The 17907-nt window shown below is 47.2% G+C and overlaps 1 protein-coding gene across 5 annotated transcripts in view; it reads left to right on the forward strand.

The window, feature by feature from the left end:
- sv (paired box protein shaven) overlaps nt 1-4648 on the forward strand; it is a 223364-nt gene extending 218716 nt beyond the window's left edge. For all 5 annotated transcript variants that reach the window (XM_075879448.1, XM_075879452.1, XM_075879450.1 and 2 more), the window contains one exon: nt 146-4648. In XM_075879448.1, the coding sequence (XP_075735563.1) occupies nt 146-252 (107 nt within the window). In that variant the 3' untranslated portion in view covers nt 253-4648. The remainder of the gene's footprint in view (nt 1-145) is intronic.
- The last annotated feature ends 13259 nt before the right edge of the window (nt 4649-17907 follow it).

Here is a 17907-nt window from a genome sequence, read left to right on the forward strand (position 1 = left end):
AAACTTTTCCTCTCCTCAGTAGACTACCCACTACTACCTTATGTCCCAAGTGTGTCGTGCCAGAAGAAGAAGAAAAGTATGCCACACTACAATTGTGCCGTAGATCTCACCCACCGTTTCTCCTCCCTTTTCTGCCCACTCGCAGACCCGTCCTACTACTACGCCCATAGCGCCAGGACCGGGTCGGCCGGCACGGGCCTCAGCAGTGCGGGTCCGCTCAGTCCCAACGCCTACAAGGGCGAGCGCTGCTGACACCTGCGGGACGCTTAAGGCTCGCCGACCGCGTCCACGGGACAGCACGCCCCCCATGCTCTGCCGCCCTTGACTCACTGCGGAGCGCAACAACGGATCCGAAGATACCACGACGGCCGAGGCGGCAGAGGCAGCGGTGACGGCGGCGACCATCTTGAAGCAGGCTGCGGACTTGGCCGGCAACATTTCACTTGCGTCGTTCCCCGTGCCGAGATGATGGTGCCTGACCGGGACAGTAGACGAGGAAAACAGGCAGCCGCCAGCGGACGAGTGTGGCGCGTCGACGGGAGAACCGCGCGTCGGTGGTGATCGGTTCCTCGCGAAAACCAAAGATCTTGTGTCCGCCTTGTGGACTCTTTTGGACTTGTGCGAAGTGTACGTGATGCGCAAGAACGACGACGTTTAACGGGAGTCTCCGGCGCACCACGTCGTGTGCGTATAGCACGACAGCGGCGCGCCACATTGAATGCGCGGGGCGGCTGCGCGAGACGAGGCGAATAGCCGGCCAGAGTGTGCTGTAGGGCTGCCATGAAGTTGGTTGCGATGCAGCGAGAGCTTCCGCGCGGCTCCCCGCCTGGTTGTTAAGCGAGTAGCGATTACGCTCTTTCAGACGCTGTAAGCGCCGGTGATCTTTTTCCCGCTTGTATGTCAGCTCATCAGTGGGACGAATACACAAAGCTTTGTATTCGTGCGCCTTCTCTTGCATTGCCTACTTCAAGCTCACTGATATGATGCACAAAATCGGGAATGGCTGAAAAATTTCTTCCCACATGGTATTCTGGCACAAGAGCTTTTGCGAGTATATGCTAAAGTATAAGTACTTCCAAGCTAGTTTCAACATGCTATATGAAAGGTTGACAACAGAATGCTATCACTGCGTAGAAGAAGTAAAGTGAGGCAGGTGTGCACAAAGAATCGGTTTTCAAAAAGGGTGAACGCAGCAGTTTTCCGGGAGAATTCAGAAGTATTTCTTCTTTCAGATAGTGTAACGGCAAACAGTGTTACATAGTCTTGAACTAAACAAACAGATTTCAATATACACCCTCGAGATGAAAACCTAAAATAGAAAAGAAATAGGACTAAAGCACGTGTGTAGCATGCGTTAGTTGCGAAGTAAATCCTGCTGGCACACCTGCTCACGAATAATACTTAAAGTCCCTTTACTCGCCAAGGCGCAAGGAGTCGCGCGGCAATGCTTTCGACGCTCGCTTCCATTGACAAGCACTCGTATACTTGTGTAAAGGGAGGTGGTTCATTTACGCCACCACGTCTTAGAGGCATCGCACAAAAACAAACAAAAGAATCGTTGCGGTGGCACAAGAAGTGTGACTTAATCTGGTCGCCAGGATATTTCTATTCATCCTTACATCAACCCCGCTTGTTAGTTAACATCGACAACCTTTTACCCTTGTTCCCCATCCCTCCCTCGTATTATTTTTCTTTGTTTCTCCCTCCAGAGAACTGTCTTTGTGCGTATTATTTACAGTGCAGCACTGCGTGTATTTATCAAAAAAAAAAAACGAAACACAACGCAGAATGGATATTAACGTCGCCTCTCCACTTACAAGGCGTAGTTCCACACGATGGCGATGACGATGATGCTGCTGATTCTACATGGTCTCACGCCACGGTTTGCTCAAAGTTTTACGTTTGTCTAAGCACACGTTTACCTGTCTGCGAAAGAAAAAAAAAGGTTCGCAGTTTCACAGCCACCACACGAAAGGAAGGAGACACACACACACACACGCAAAAAACTAAGAGTGTATTCACTGTAAACGTTATCAAGTGTTCGCAAAGGAGGAAGAGCGACCCAACGGCGAAGCGCATGTTGTTGCTTATCTGCATGTTGTTATGCCGGGATGAGAGCTTCGCACAGTTCAGCGGCATTGATTCGCATCCTCTCGGTGTTCTCGCGTTGTTTCAGGCGTGCCTGTGTCTGCATTAAGCGACTGCGCGAATACATCGAATTGGGCTCCCCCAAAACTTTAGTGCTTTTCTGTTGAGGCCATAGAGCGCTTACTCATTCAAAAAAGAAGCTTCAGGGACGAAGGACACATCAGACGTCAGAAACGACAAATTATTTGTTTATTTAGAAAATCGTAGCCGTGTACGTTACATTCGCAAACACACGCATGGCGTGATATTGAATCTCATATCGTGTCTGGCTTTATATTAGGAGTAAAAAAAAGATAGGGAAACTAGAGAACACGGAGTTTTCGCTTGAAGGCCCGAAACTATTCCTAACAGCGCCTTTCTCGGTGCCCACTTCGGAGACACCACTGTACCGGCCAAGCTCACCTCCTCGCTAGATGCGAAGCAAGCGGCCGCTCCAGGAAGCCGAACCGCAGGCGTCTGACTTGCGCCTCGGCTTTTTCGCTGTAGACAATGTAGGTCACTTCATTGTATAGTCCATATGGTTCACCCCCCCCCCCTTTTAAGTGGCATGCTTCTCGAATGTGTATCATGTGTTTACTAATTTATACAAACCCTATGACAGAGATGTTGGCAAAAAAAAAATGGATGGGCCGAGTGCAGAGGTGCGGGCGACGAGAAAGAATCGTTCACCTATGCGAAAGAGACGATGTACATTATTACTTCCCGCCGTGGTTGTGCCTGCTTGGTGTGAGAGTATCGTTTTCTTTTATTGTGTGTGCGACCCGTTTTCTTTTGCGTGCGCTTATACATACGTGTTAAGGCGCAACGAATGGTGCCGCGTGCGACATTGCTGACGCTGGGCTCCTCGTTCGGGCAGCACCAGTTCATCCCATTGTACATGCGAAATCCCTTCGTCTTTCTCATGGCAGATGTTCACTTCATATTCCCCCCTCTCTTTCCGTGCCGCACCTAAAATGGAATATTGTGTGTTGTAAGATATTTTGCGGGAGAACAACATACAATACGCTAGCGTTTTTATGTTGCTTTTACGTTGTGTTCTATTTTTTTCTTTTTATTATTTTGCCTGCCTGTTCGTGTTGTGTGTTGGCGTATTTGTATTTGTACTCCCTTTTTATGTCGTTTTTGTTAATCCTTATTGTTTCTTAGAGTTGCACCCTGTGATGAAGAACGACACCCTTGTATATATGCATCACGCCCTAGGCGTTTTCTTTTTTTTTTCGTCTACCTTTTAGTAGTGATAAAAAGCGAATCACAGGAATGAGGCATATTTCTTTAAGTATATTGATTCTTATTTTGAAGTGGCACGATAGTTTCGGAAGGTGCTGTCAAATGAAGGCATTGAGGCGACTTCTTGTGATGTCTTTTGAGGGCAAAAATTGTTCGTCACCACTTGTAAACATTGTGGAATGAGATAGTGCTGATGAGAAGCGCTTATATCCGGCGTTAGCGGCAAACAAATGTTAATGAAGAGTGAGTGCGTGTGAGTATCCACGGAGCCGTTCGTGATTCTCCAATAGACGAACGACTTTCCGCTGACGCACCCCAAGGCATAACATTACGGCGGCAGATACATTAATGAAGTTCCTCGAGGCGTGCACAAAACTATTTAATTTTTTGTGCCGTCAATGCGAGCTGTAAAAGTGCGCTAATACAGCGCAGTGGTAAGCTACTTAATGATCTTATTGCGTGTTCAGGAGATGAAGAATGTATACCGGTGTTTTGCTGGAGTTCGCTTGCGAGGCGCCGAACTCCTGCGTATAGCGTCCACCCCCCTCTCTCTCTCTTAAAAGGCCACGAATGTTCCTCAACTACGGTCACATGCGCATAACGTGCGTATAGGTTCTATCTGTGTCATACAGAGCTAATATATGTATATAAAAAAGGTCAGATGATTTGTTTTTCACAACACGTGCTCTTGAACCAGCAGTATGGCGACAGGTTCAAAAAAAAAAAAAAACACGTCACACTGCTTTGAACATGGAAGCCCCCCCCCCCTTTTTTTTTTTGCCTTACCACGATGGATCATCAGACATAATTATTTGCGACAACCACTTAAGCATGCCATGTGGCACACCAATTTGAGTAGGTAAATCTGAAAACCTTGAAGCTTTTTTGACATGTGAAGGGTAAAGGAGGTTAAACGATTTCGTTCTATTTCTCGGCTCTCTACAAGCATCTGCCATCATTCCTTGCCTATAGGGAAACGTCGTATTGACCGACTATTGTGTATTGGAGCACTGTGCGATGCCTTCGATTGTACTGTACCAGAGAATGAAGTTTTCTTCTTTTGTTTATTTTCCTCTCGTTTAGAATTTGCTGAACGAACTCGATGCTGAATGATGCTTCGTCGGCCAGAGGCTACGCGCGGCTCTGTATCTTTTTCTTTGGTTGTGTACATGAACTGGTTGCCTGGACAAAATGTACGTGTGCGGGGCTGAGTGACAAGTGTGCAAAATGTGATGACTGCATGAAATAAAACTCGATGAGTATGCACACACTGTATGAGTATCATCTGTCGTCCTTCTGGCGTGAAATGCGCTGAGAGACAAGCGGAATAAGCACATACTCTTCGCATCAGCTTTAAATATTGCACTAAGCAATTGCAAGCAGCCACACATATAGCCAAAATGATGTTATCAGTGGCAAACGGGCGGCAACAGATGCAATCATCAAATTAGAATTGATTTACAAATTGAACTGAACAAAGTGAGTAGAGATCATTGGAAACACCTCCTTAGCATTCGAGTGGATAGTTTCGTCGGTGTTTTACACCTGGTACCAAAAAAAAAAGTTTAAAAATATAGCTCCCATCTGGACACCTCACGAGCACGTATAATGATTTAGTATTAATGTTCCAAGCCTTACCACAAGGTAATAAAATTTGTGGCCACTTTGTACTACGTAGTAAAAAATGCAGCGCGGCTCTATGACACGGCATCTATGCTGACGCATGGGTGCGCTCGTTGGCGCTCACAATAAAATGCATTTCTCAATTGCTTTGCGACTTTTATCATAGCTTGTCCTAAGTGAGATATAGAATGAATGAACTCATAAAAATGTGGCTTACTCAACGTTTACGGTGTAACGATATGATGCAGTGAAACCTCATTTTATTTTTTTATGCTATTTGATGCTGCACACACTAGCATAGTTGCATAACAGTGAAGCACGCTTTATATATTATAGTATTTGTTTTTATTTGTGATGATTAGATTTTTGTCCCCTAAATATCGTTGTTGAAAATCACATGGTACAAACTGAAAACATAATCTTACATGCCAAACATAGCCCATAAACAAAAACTTCCCTCCCACTCTATTCAAAATTTTCACGAGCCCATACATGTTCAGGCTCACCTATCCTTCGACAAGTAATCACAGTGCAAAACGTGGCAAAGCAACTTTCTAAAAGCAGTTGAATAAATTACTTGAACTTACAGTTCTCTGACGTATGCTTCATTTTCCCAATCGCCTGAATCACTTGGCAATCACCAGCCGACTATCTTTTAATACGGGAGACGAGAGGGAAGTTTTGCTGAAAGAAAACGTATGGCTAGAACCCTGAGATATAATTATCTGACTTCCTGCTCGTTAGTATTGAAGGAGAGTGAATGTATAGTAACAAATGACTGTGAAGAACAAGGGGCTGCGTCACCTACCACGACAGGCGGCTGTTTAAGATATCGGCCATGGCCTCCACGAGAAGAGCCGGCAACGGTGCATTGTCTAAACGCGTTGCCACTAATCACTGAGGCCGATATCCTCAACTTCCACCGTGTCACGGTAGGTGACGCAGCAATGCAGTTTTTCGTCGCTCCGCCAGGCGCTGCGGATCCCGCAAACGTTTGTTGCAGACAGTACGTTAAACAATGTCCCTAATGGACGACTCATCCAGCCTCATGACATATTGTGAATTCTAATAAAACTTTCATTGTGTGTGCCTCTAAGTCCTCGTGCCAGCACGAGGCCCATTACTAGCGCCCTCAGACGGAGCACAAAATCACTATTTGACTACTAGAAGACAACCGGACTTTAGGAGCGTCTGTGAACTACAGGCGCGAATTGGTGTTGTGCGCATTCTCACAAACTGTTAATTTCATCTGTTATTTTGTTATTTTTTCTTTATGTTATCGATTATTCCCTCTTTCTCCACCCTACCTGATGTAGGGTAGTTAACCCATAGAGTTTCCTATATATACACTCTGGCGCTAGTGTCTATGGAAGATGCAACGCATGTCGCTTAAACGAGCATGGGAATTATGTATAGAGCACGAATTTGCCTAGTTTTCGTAGTTTACGTTCCTTTTGGCTTCGCTTGTCTTGAAGCTGCTTTGTCACGAGACAACGATCGGTAAAAGTTCGGCAGTTACGCTTCACAAACATCACCTTTGACCATCACCATTTCAAATCGGACCACGTAGTTCAAAAGCGTTAGTTCCTTTTTTTTTTTCGAAAAAAAAATTTGGCAGATCCCACGCGAACGGACGTAATGCGAAACATGCGAACGGATGGTGACTATTTTGCAATTGTTTTTCTTTTTGAGCGACACGTCATGAAATGAAGCTAAATGCTAAATGTATACGTACAAATGTTCCACGCACAGGCAGAAGTTGAAGAGTTGCAAATGTTGATGTAACGAGCTGTTTGCACTTGCACAACTATGCCAACTGGAACATGCGTATTGCCAACAACAGAAGCTGATATGAAGCACTGATTCTCGCGAAGATGCTGGTCCTAGACACTGCTACATAAATCAACTTCAGCGCATGACACCTAACCACAATTCACGTTAACCCGCGGCGTGACGGCTGTATCATAAGGAGTACATATGTCATGTTTATAAAACTACGTAGTCAGCACTGCAACCTCTATTGACGTTTCACGAAGATTAGCGTCTAGTTCAAAAGTAGTCCCGAGACATGGCGTAGCTCTGTGGTAAAATGCTTCATTGCCACGGAGAATGCTTGGGTTCGATTCCAGCTGGGACCCTGACATTTATTCTATGCCTTCTTTGGGTCTGCGGTATACTGACGCCGGGTATTTCTTAATGTCCGTGTTGAAATTGCCCATGTGTGTTCTCGTCGTTCCTGGGTAGATACTAAGTGTGAATCACTTGTGGCACATACCCGCATACCAGTGGCACATACCCGCCCGTGGGTATGTGCCGCTGTCTGGCGGGAAGTGTTTGACGACGTACGCGACGGGATTGAGACATTATTCATGTCTTGCCCAGGGCGTCATGTTCGCCAAAACATCTTACCCTCCCATGCTAATTTTGGTTCACGCCAAGTTTAGGAGGTGACCACGAGAGCACCCAAACGTAAGCGGCTTGATAGATAGAATGATAGATACGCTCAAAGTTGCCGAAGTTCACTAAGAAATGCTTCCCATTTAAAACAACCGAAATATAGCAATAAACGAAGCCACAAGTGCGATTCACCACCCGCAAGTACGAAGACTAGGCTAATTCATGGGATACCCATTTTTCGATGGACGCTGAATGATCGCAGCACCAGAGTCCCCTCTAGTTAATTTAAAGAAACTTTATGAGTTAACCCAGACAAGCTTGGTTAACCTTGCTGCCTTTATCCTTCATTTATCCCCCGCTCTCTCGCTCTCAGGCAGCGTTTGACCCCTACCGACGCTACTTAAGTTATCGAAGAAGGAGTAACAAAGGTGTTACGTGTTACAATTCAGTAAAAAAGAAACACCGAGTACTTGGACAATACCGATGTAGACGTACCCGGGTAGTTTTATTTTCTGCATATAAAGACCCACTGTTCATCACAGACAGCAGCTCAAGAAGTGTACCATTAAGGGCATTCATATTGGATCAGGTCGAAGCAATTTTCGTTAGCATATAGAGCAAAAACTGGTGCCTTTGGTGAGAATACAAGCATAACGTGTCCATTGTGTGCTACATTAACTTGTATACCTAAAAAATCACAGCATATCCACGGAGTTAATGAGGATGAGTGGATCGAAGCGTCCGGACGGACGGATGGAAGCACAGGCGGACTGATGGGCGTACGGAAGCACGAATGAACTCACGGGTGGAAGAACAGACGGACGGACGCGCAGACGGATGGACAGAAGCACGAACGGACAGGCATATGGACGGACACACGGATGGACTCGCAGACGGATGGACAGAAGCACGGACGCACGGACGGATGGACAAAAGCACGGAAATACCACCATCTCGTTTTACAATATCTTTTCATCAACTATAAGTACCACCATCTAGTGAACACTAAGAACAAAACTAGAGGTGGCTACATACTACATACATCGGAGGATGTACAGACCCACGCCGTAGGAGCTTCGCCCCTAAAACAGTGGCTCATACTCGAGGGCGGGTGCGTGCCATTGGTACGCGGGTGTGTGACACAGGTGATGGCTACATACTACATATACTACATACATCGGAAGATGTACATACCGACGCTCTAAGGAGCTTCCCCCCTAAATCAACATCATGATGGGCTAGATGGTTTCTTAGTTGACCCACAATAGAAGCGCATAAAAGGATGCACATAGAATAGACAGGAACGGGTCTCAAGCGTAACAGACAGGTGTAGCATTTCGTCAATGAAGGCATTCAAGGGCGCCACCATGATACTCTTTGGGCTGTTGTTAATATGTGTGACGCCCCCGCCCCCGAAAAGGCACTGCCTAAACTGTTATGCGAGCTTTTGTACTCCCGAGCAACCACCCAGATGGGGGCGATCCTTATCTCTCCGTTGAATAGGTCTGTAGGTAATCATGCTGCCCTTCCGTGTCCTTTGTGGTGCTTTCAAATTTTAAGAAACTAGATGAGTCAACATAAAAAAATGTATTGGTTCAATCGTCAAACGGTGCACCATTAGAGAATCGAGACGCTTGCGAAAATGTCTAATTTAAGGACCACCACGTGGACGACAGAAGCAGCCACAAGATGGTCGGCTGCACTAATTACAGCTACGCAAAGTGACCCAAGATTCAGGTGAAATAAACTCAGTGACTAAAAGAGAATGCGATATTTAGCATCTTTGAAGCAGCTTATAATAAAGCTCAAGATTTAGTGAAACGATAAGGTCTAGCCAGCATCTAGAGAACCACTTCTTAGTCGGAATACTTGCAATACTTGCAATACTCAATTGCAACTTGATACGTTGCCAACAACATAGTCTGTGGGTTGAATTTCAAAAAGATCTTTCAAAGACTTATTTGCGGTGATATCGATGACATTCAACGTCTAGTTCAGATTACTCCAGTAAAGAAAAGAGGAGCGATGATCTGCATACTGAAAAGGGATGTTCTCAGGCACCGGGTATTTAAAGGCGTCATTTCTACTGGATGGCACATGACAATCATGGGGACCGTACAGCGATTTTCAATTGCCTTCCTGCATGTCCCAGGACTGTTGAACACCTGGTGACGCCCCTTACAGCTCGTAAGATGCTCAGGCGGAACAGGCGTAAGCTATGTATGCCAGGCTATTGCCTGCTGCAACACCACTTCCATGACCCCCACCGCCATTAGTATAGATAAAGGGACATGAAAGCACTCGGCAAAATCAATGAAGTATAGTGGCTGAATGAATCCTTCAGAATGCGAAAGTGATACATACGTTACATTCTTTCCAAGAATGTGTCTGCCACCACAAATAAACACGAACCTTTTCTAGAGTTCCAGTTTACCTTGACTAGGACGGCGGAAAAAATCTTTGTTATTGGGCAGTCATGAAAAATAATTTTAAACAATTACAAAAAAGAATAATTTACTAAATTATTTACCGCGTCTACGGATGGATTCACAACAGTGCACACCTCATGCCAAGCGATGCGATGATCATGCTTGTGTCGACTTTCATCACGGCTCACTCAATTAAATGTTTTAAATTTCATCGGCGATTTTGCTACATCCTCCATGTCGTAAACTAGCCGATAGGTGTACAGCAGGAATGCATCAGCGCCGCCCCACTATACTTCAAGAGAACTCTCTGGCGAGATTCTTGTACAAATGCATCTCTTATAAGAGGTCCTGCCAGAGCACGGTGGTCTCGGACGCAGCCGGTGCGTGGCCTGACGCTATACTTCAAAAGAAATTGACGTCAAATAAACGCCGCTTCTCGGGGTCTTTTGCTGAAACTCGTAAGAGATTCAAGCATTAGTCTGAAATACTCATCTACAGCGCACCGCCGTTCGCGCGACAAAAAGCGCAAGCGCGAAGGAAAAAAGCCAAGTTGCAAAAGAGATAGATAGAGACACAGACGGAAGAGCGCGTTCAGGATGGGTGGGTGGGGGAGTGGCGGCGTACTTCTTTACTTAGTCCAGGGCCCAAGACGAACGTTCCGCCAAGCCGGCTATCAACGAAGGGGATCGTGCGGCCCAAAAGCACCGCAGCTGGCATCGCTGGCAATGCTGTCCGCTCTGGTCCCCGCGCTACGGTAAGCACGCGGGCGAGTCTTCACGGCGGAGATTCCCCTTGTGTGCACGACGCAGTTGACGACACGCCGGCGCGCGCTCGGGATTAATCGACTGCCAAGCAGCGGCGCGCTCTTGCCGCGGCCACGAATCCTCCGCGGCAGGAACAGCAGCGAGTTCCGGGGTTTTGTAAATATGACAAGAGTTGCCGAATTTAGAGTGCACCGTTATTGGCACGATCTGAAGAAAGCGCGCCTTATTTTTGTACCCGGCAGCTAAACGGCCGCCTTGGCGCGGAAGGCGCCGCTCCGCGCGATGGAAAGGGAGAGGCTCTGGTGAGCAGAGCGAGCGCTTCACGTTGTGCGCGATCGGCGCAGACACGTTCCCCGTACTTCCGTTATAGATTACGTTTGGCGCAAGCGTAGTCCGCAGTTTCTTGCGTTGATTTTTGGTGAAGAAGGACTGATGTGAAACTTTGCATTACCTTTTTTTTTTTTGGCACCTAGCTTACTCTTCATCACACATCTACCCCCTCCCCCCAATTGCAGAGTAGCAAAGTGGACGCGCGTCTGGTTCAATCCTCTGCCTTCTCTTGTTTCTCTCTATTTTCCCCACTACTGTTGATTCTACCTTCTATGCAACCCCGATTGGTTCAGAGATGATACATTAGAGCCATAAACATGTGAAATACTGAGTTTTCTGGTGTTCTGAAACTAGTAAACAACTGTATCGTATGAGGTGGAAATGTCCCACGATATGCAGCGACTTATCTACTTCGCATCGCTCTTCCATGCATGACGTCGCTTGATCCGATTAACAGTAAAATGGCTTAATTGACAATGCGAATACATGAATTTTCAGCTACCTGACAGAACTGACGAAAGGAACGCAAAGGAGCAAACTAGTGCGGTCGCCCCCCTCCCCCGAACCACATTCTCTTTCTCTTTTTGGTGTCTTCGCCGCGTGGTTCGTCATGCTGCTTATGGTTCCTTCCCCTCCCTCCACCACAGAGGCGGGTCTAGCACGTACAATGAGATTAAGAAATTATTTCGTTTGGCCCGTCGGGTCCAGCCATCTTTCGTACTCTAGACTAAATAGACTTCAGGCGCTTTCTCTTCACCCTACTTCAAGCCATGGCTCACCGTAGCCCTGCTTTCTCCCACAAATTATATTCGGACGTCTTCCAGAACGAGCAGTGCCCAGCGTGCGGCGAGGTCGCCTCACTTGGACACTCTACGTGGAATGCCCAGACCTGAAATGAAGACTCACCTGGGAGGAGTGGGAGATGCTTCTGCGGAGTCCCGCTGCCGAAGATCAATTTACGGCTGTCCAGTGAGCCCGTGAGGTAACCGGTGAGCAGGCTTGATTTGCCGATTCCTACGTACGTCGTCGCCTCTCGCAGGACCCTAATAAAGCGGCTTTCATTCATTCATTTTTTTTCACTCATTCATTTACTTTCAAGGTATAATTGGGTCATAAAGAACAGTGGATCTTTCATAAAATGTATACCAGAGTTTTCCGTTATAAACTTAAATGATGTAATGCCACCTGAAGTTCACTGAGTCTGGGTTGGACGCTACCGAAGAAGAAAGATGGTATTTGTCCAGAAGTTTTTTTTTTTAGTTATAGAGTAATGAAGTAACTTTCTATTGGAAACAGGCAAAGTTTTAGCTTTATATCAAAATGGGAGGAACCGGTTTTAAATGCGAAGCATTTCTTAATGCTCGTTTACGCTAGAGAGACACGACACTGATTTTGGTCTGTGGGCTGCCTTTAGGAGTGTCTTTTTTTTTTTGTCGCTGGCCTATGTACACAGCAAAGACGCAAACAGTTCCCGGGTGGTCTCTCAAGGACCGTGCTCACGCCTTGTCGTGCTCACAGTATTATTTGGCAAATTATGTAGTCACATTGGAGGCACACGCAGCGACACCGACTAAACTTGCACACATGCACCTCATTTTCGGCCATGTTCACCGCTCTGCCATTGTCTCTCTCCAGCTAAGCGGTGCCAGGCGACTCACGTGCGGTCAGAGGACCCCACGTGAGTTGAATATTAGGTGAGTTCATTCGTCGTACTTGACGAGTCCAGCGCATAAGGGAAAAAAAAAAACCGCTCACTGACCCAGCCATTCACTTGCAACTTGTAACGACAGTAAGTTGCCAGGAGAGCGCTTACTTGCAATTAACATTTATTGGTAAATTATATCAAATATAGAGTATTGCATAAGCATACGAAAACACCAAAGCGCAACGCCAAGATCAGACAGCACCATCGCATTAAAAATCAGTTAAAAAAGGCACTCTGTACTTTTTGACCGGCTCAGCCATTTCCTTTCCGGTATGTGCGAGGTCAGCGCAAGTGCGAACAGGGGTATTTACTAAGTTGAAAATATATACCCTGTACCTTCTTTCCACTCGTACTGCCTAAAGTGAATGAGCAATAATGATGCAGAACTATAGATAGTACTGTTGATACTATCAATTGTTGAGTTGATTGATTTATATGTGGGGTTTAGCGTCCTAAAAGCACCATATGACTATAAGAGACGCCGCAGTGAAAAGTACAAAAAATTGTGACCACCAGGGGTTGTTTAACGTGCACCTAATTCTAAGTACGCGGGTCTCAAGCCTTTCCGCCTCCATCGAAAAAGTGGCCGCCGTGACCTGCGAGTTAGAAGCTGAGTGCCTTACGTTGAATTCTAATAACAAAGTCGGAGCAGCCGATGGACTCTGTGAGTGCGAACTCGACTCTGGCACAGAGCAACACCCCAAAATCCGTGATTCGAGCACAATTCACGTTGCGGAGGAAGCATAAGGAGCAAGGTAGAAGCACAAGTCCTTGAGTTTCTTAGAATATCTTTGAGTTTCCCAGAATACATTCCGCTAATTCCACTCTATTGGAACACACTTGCTTCAAAAAGTGCAGAAAAACTTGCTCCGACTCTGCCATTGAAATTCAACATTATCTGCTAGCCCACCGTGGCGCGTTTAGCTATAGCAGAAAGGAAGCCGTTATATTTGGCGGAACTGCCCAACTTATTGCTTATATTGCGTTTCGCGATTTGAAAATATAAATATTGTCATGCAGCGTATTAGCCGAACTAGGAAAAAGAGGAAGAAGCGAACAGAGTGAAAGATATCTAAGCAAAAAAACACTGGTTTAATAAGACTACTCTATTCTCCACCAATTCTTCACAGGGGGTGTGAGCCCCGAGAGAAGGTGAGCAAGAACAAGAACTTGAGCCAACGTGGGGATGAACTTCACAATTGAGGATATGCTTTCTTTCGCTGTTCAAGATAACGACTATACTGGCTGATCTGAACGAGCCAAAAATTTATTGCACTCATGACGTAATATGTACGGTGTTCTTCTTTTGGGTATAGATATTGAATAATAAAAGTCTAACTTAATTCCATAATAAATTTTGGCCGATGCCCTTCAGTGCGTATGAGTTATATTTGATAATTCATCAAGATCATCAGCTGAATGGTTCATTACGGCTGGCCAGTCATCTACGACCTCAGTGGCCTTCCCTGAGAAGAACCGATGCTGTTTGATGTGCGGCCAAGCAGGGCTGAGCACGGGTTCCTGAACGTCTGTGTTGTGGGACACAGTAGGCAAAGAGAAGGAGCTTACAATCGACCATGTCTGGGACTGGCCCTCCGAGCAGGAGACAATTTACAACAACTGTATCCGCCAGCACATTGATGATTGTTTCGAAGGCTACACCACCACAGTGCTTGCTTATGGCCAGATTGTATTTGGAAAAACATACACGATGGAGACGTTAATCCTCACGAGTAGAGAATTATACCGCGAGCGGTGCAACACCTCTTCGGTGGCATTGCTTCCCGCTAGCAGGAGGCACGAGACGAGGGCAAACCGCCCCCAGACATCAATGCAAAGTTTATGGAGCTTTATAATGAAGCGATCTTCGACCTCTTAAGCCCTGACACAGACACGCTTGAACCAGAAAGAAAATTTGTGAAAATTTACGACGAATCTGATGAGAGATCTACACTGTAGGTATTACTGCCCATGCTGTACAGAATGCAGAGCAGATCACGAAGTGCCTCGAGTCGGGTGCTCTCTCGCGGACGACTGCCAGCACCCAGATGAATGTACAGTCGTCCAGGTCACATGCCATCTTTACACTGCCTATCAAGCAGCAAATGATGGCCCAGCTAAACCTGGAAGATGGTAATTCAGAGGACCAAGTGGAGAGCAACTTCCCTTTTCAAGATCAACGGGGAACCTTCATCGATGAGCGAATGCGAAACGTTCACAGGGAAGTTTCATCTTGTCGATCTGGCTGACTCAGAATGGCTAAACCCCACCGGTACCCCTAGGGGCAGGGCTAAGGAAGTAATCTCCATAAACTGTGGTTTTCTTGCTCTTGGAAGTGTCATCTCCACCTAAGGTGATGTGTCAAAGAAGGTGCTGCATGTCCCATACTGAGACGGTGACGAGGCTACTACAGGGTTCTTTGGGGGGAAAAGCTGTACCCTGATGATTGCCTGCGTCTATCCCTGCTACGGAGACTTGAAGATGACGCTGAATACCCTGAAATACTCGAATATGACAAAGAACATCCAGAACCGGATCACGGGTCATCAAGAGAAGTCAAACCAGGCGATTGCAACCATCAAAATGGAGATCTAGGAGCTGGTGCAGTAAAAGCAGGGCAAGCGCTTGGTCGTAAAAGACAGCACAGACTAAGTGAGCATACTTCAGACCGAGAACAACTACTTCCACACCCGTATGAAGGCCCTTCAAGAAACCGTAGAGTGTCTCACTGTCAAAAACGCAGAGCTCCTGACTGAACAAGCAACTGGGGCCTGGGTTGGCCGTGGTGACTTTGACACCGGCGACGGCGTCAAGAACTTCATTCAGAGATCAGGACCAAGCTCATGAAGAATGAGGAGGTGTGTCTTCCCAGCTTCGAAAGCAGCTCCAGAGGTACCACGCACGCACCAGCACATGAGTCCCAACTCGGCAGTGTCAGTGAGTGGAATCTACGAAATCAGGTGCACCGTTGAGTGGACCATCGTAGAAGATATGCGACAATGAGAACCTCAAGTGCAAGAGGAAGCACTTGTCAACCAAAGGGAACAAAGAGGACGAGGACGGCAAAAGAAATGGATGCTGAAGAAGACACCGCTGAGAGCAGTGGAAATGAATACTCAGATTCCAAAGTAGAGGAACTGGAGGAAGACGAAACGTTTGGCAAGAATCTGGCCACACTCACTACGGAGATCTCTTTCAACCAGAAGCTGATACTCTAACTGGAGCAGATTCAGCGAATGCTAGAAACTATGCGCTTGGAGAACGAAAGCAAGCTGATGCAGCTGCGCCAGATGATACGTGAGACAGATATGGAGAGTGATCGCATTTTCTCAAACATGATCTCTGCTGGTGCATTGAGGGACACGGACAAGAAAGTGCGAAAGATTGAGGCAGACTTTGAGTTCAAGCTGAACCATATTCAAGGCGAGCTGAAGAAGAAGCATTCAGCTAAATGTGAGTATGGCATGCTCACGAAGAACCAGGGTGAGTACGAGTGACATTTCCACAAGTTCAAGCAAGAAGGGGCGGACATGAAGAATAACAAGTGGGTTTTGGTCACCCAGATGAAGGAGGAGAGCAGGCGGTACCAGGAGGCTCAGAAATGGCCCAACTCGCAGATAGCACAGATGCTCATGTAGAACCGTCAGCAGCAGAAGCGCATCCGTTTTCTTTAGGCCCAGAACCATACCAAGGAAACAGTCCTAAAGCGGTACCTTGCGGTACCGCTTTAGGACCGTTTTAGGACTGCAAACGCTCGTACTGCCCGTCGCGCGGCCCCATGCGCCTGCAGAACAGCGAGCAGCAGCGCCGTTGCGAGCCGTACTCAATTGAGGACATGCACTCCATGACCATTCACGACGGCACCGAACATCACATGAAGGTGGCGCCTGACGCCAGAGACCTGCCCCTGCTGTACAATCGCTACACGACACAGCTACAGCACTGCGCCATGCGCATCATGCAGGGATCCGGCACAAAGGAGGGCTTTCGCCAAGCGGGATCCACCATGATCGACCAGTCGTCTGGAGACTCTTGCCGCGAGGTCATCAGAAACATCTGCATGCGCCAGACTCGTGCAACCAAAAGTGCCAGGTTGATGTGCGCCATCGTTCGCGACGCTGGGACGGACACCAACAATCCCCTTCCGGCCACAGAGGACGTGGACGAATCTCTACTGCTTTCGAACTCAGCGGAGATTCTCGTCCTTGGCGAGGTCACTGGCCAACGCAACCAGGATGCTTCGGCATCGTCGTCATCCACGTCGAGCGAGGAAGATGAATCGTCATCGACTTCGGAGTCTTCATGCAGATCGGAGGCTCCTGCGAGCTCCAATTGGATGCACCTTGGCAGTGATAGCTCCAAGTATACTGTCATTGCTCAGAATATTGCGAAGACATCAGCTCGCCGGACGTAATTGTTCACGCCGTCCAGACCGACTCCAAGACGCCGCTGCCGACACTAGTGCACGTGCACGAGTCTCCGACGCCTTACAAAGCGGCCGAGACACCCCTGTTTCGCGGGGTAACTGCATAAAAAAACCAGGATGTTTCTGCATCGTCGTCGTTTTCAAATAACGAGGAAGAAGAATAATTGTTGACCTCGGAGTCTTCAAGCAGATCGGAGGCACCTCCGAGCCAGGCACATGCCAAGGACTTCGTGACCACTCAAGTGCACGAGCAGCTAACGATCGCTCAGCACCTACAGAAGCTTCAGATGCAACACCAGGAGCAGAGGACAAACATCACTCCAAAGATGTGCGCAAATTTACAGAAAACCTCGCGAGTCTATGAAAGAAGGCCAATATCAGACTCCTCATTCTACAAGCGACGCAAGAAGTGCCAAAGTCGCCAGTATGACCTGAAAATAGCTAACAACGTGACCAAGTATTCTGAACATCATAGCGAGATTGAACGACTTCCCCCGCAAAACAAGCATCGCCTCCCCAAGCGTCACCACCTCCCCTAAGCCCTCCTTCGTCGCCGTGTAACAATCCCACCTTTTCTATTGTTCGCATCTTGCTCGCCAATGTGCGCCTAAACTTCCGCCGCTGTGCACCCTAACATTGCCGCAAGTGTGGCGACCGCAGGAGTGTGTTGCAAATAAAGGAGGAAAAAGGGGTGGCGGGCACGAGCACGAGCCGCAGGCGCTGGCTCGCTCAATTGTTCCTTTGACCTTGATCTAGCCAGACGATTGGGTCCCGGGTCCCCTTTTTTGTTTCTCAGAGACCCTACAGATAGGCTTTCCGGAGAAGGCGTCATTTCCGTTTACCGTGGCAATTGCCTGG

The sequence above is a fragment of the Rhipicephalus microplus genome, chromosome X, assembly GCF_043290135.1.
Source record: "Rhipicephalus microplus isolate Deutch F79 chromosome X, USDA_Rmic, whole genome shotgun sequence".
Taxonomy (NCBI): Eukaryota; Metazoa; Arthropoda; class Arachnida; order Ixodida; family Ixodidae; genus Rhipicephalus; species Rhipicephalus microplus.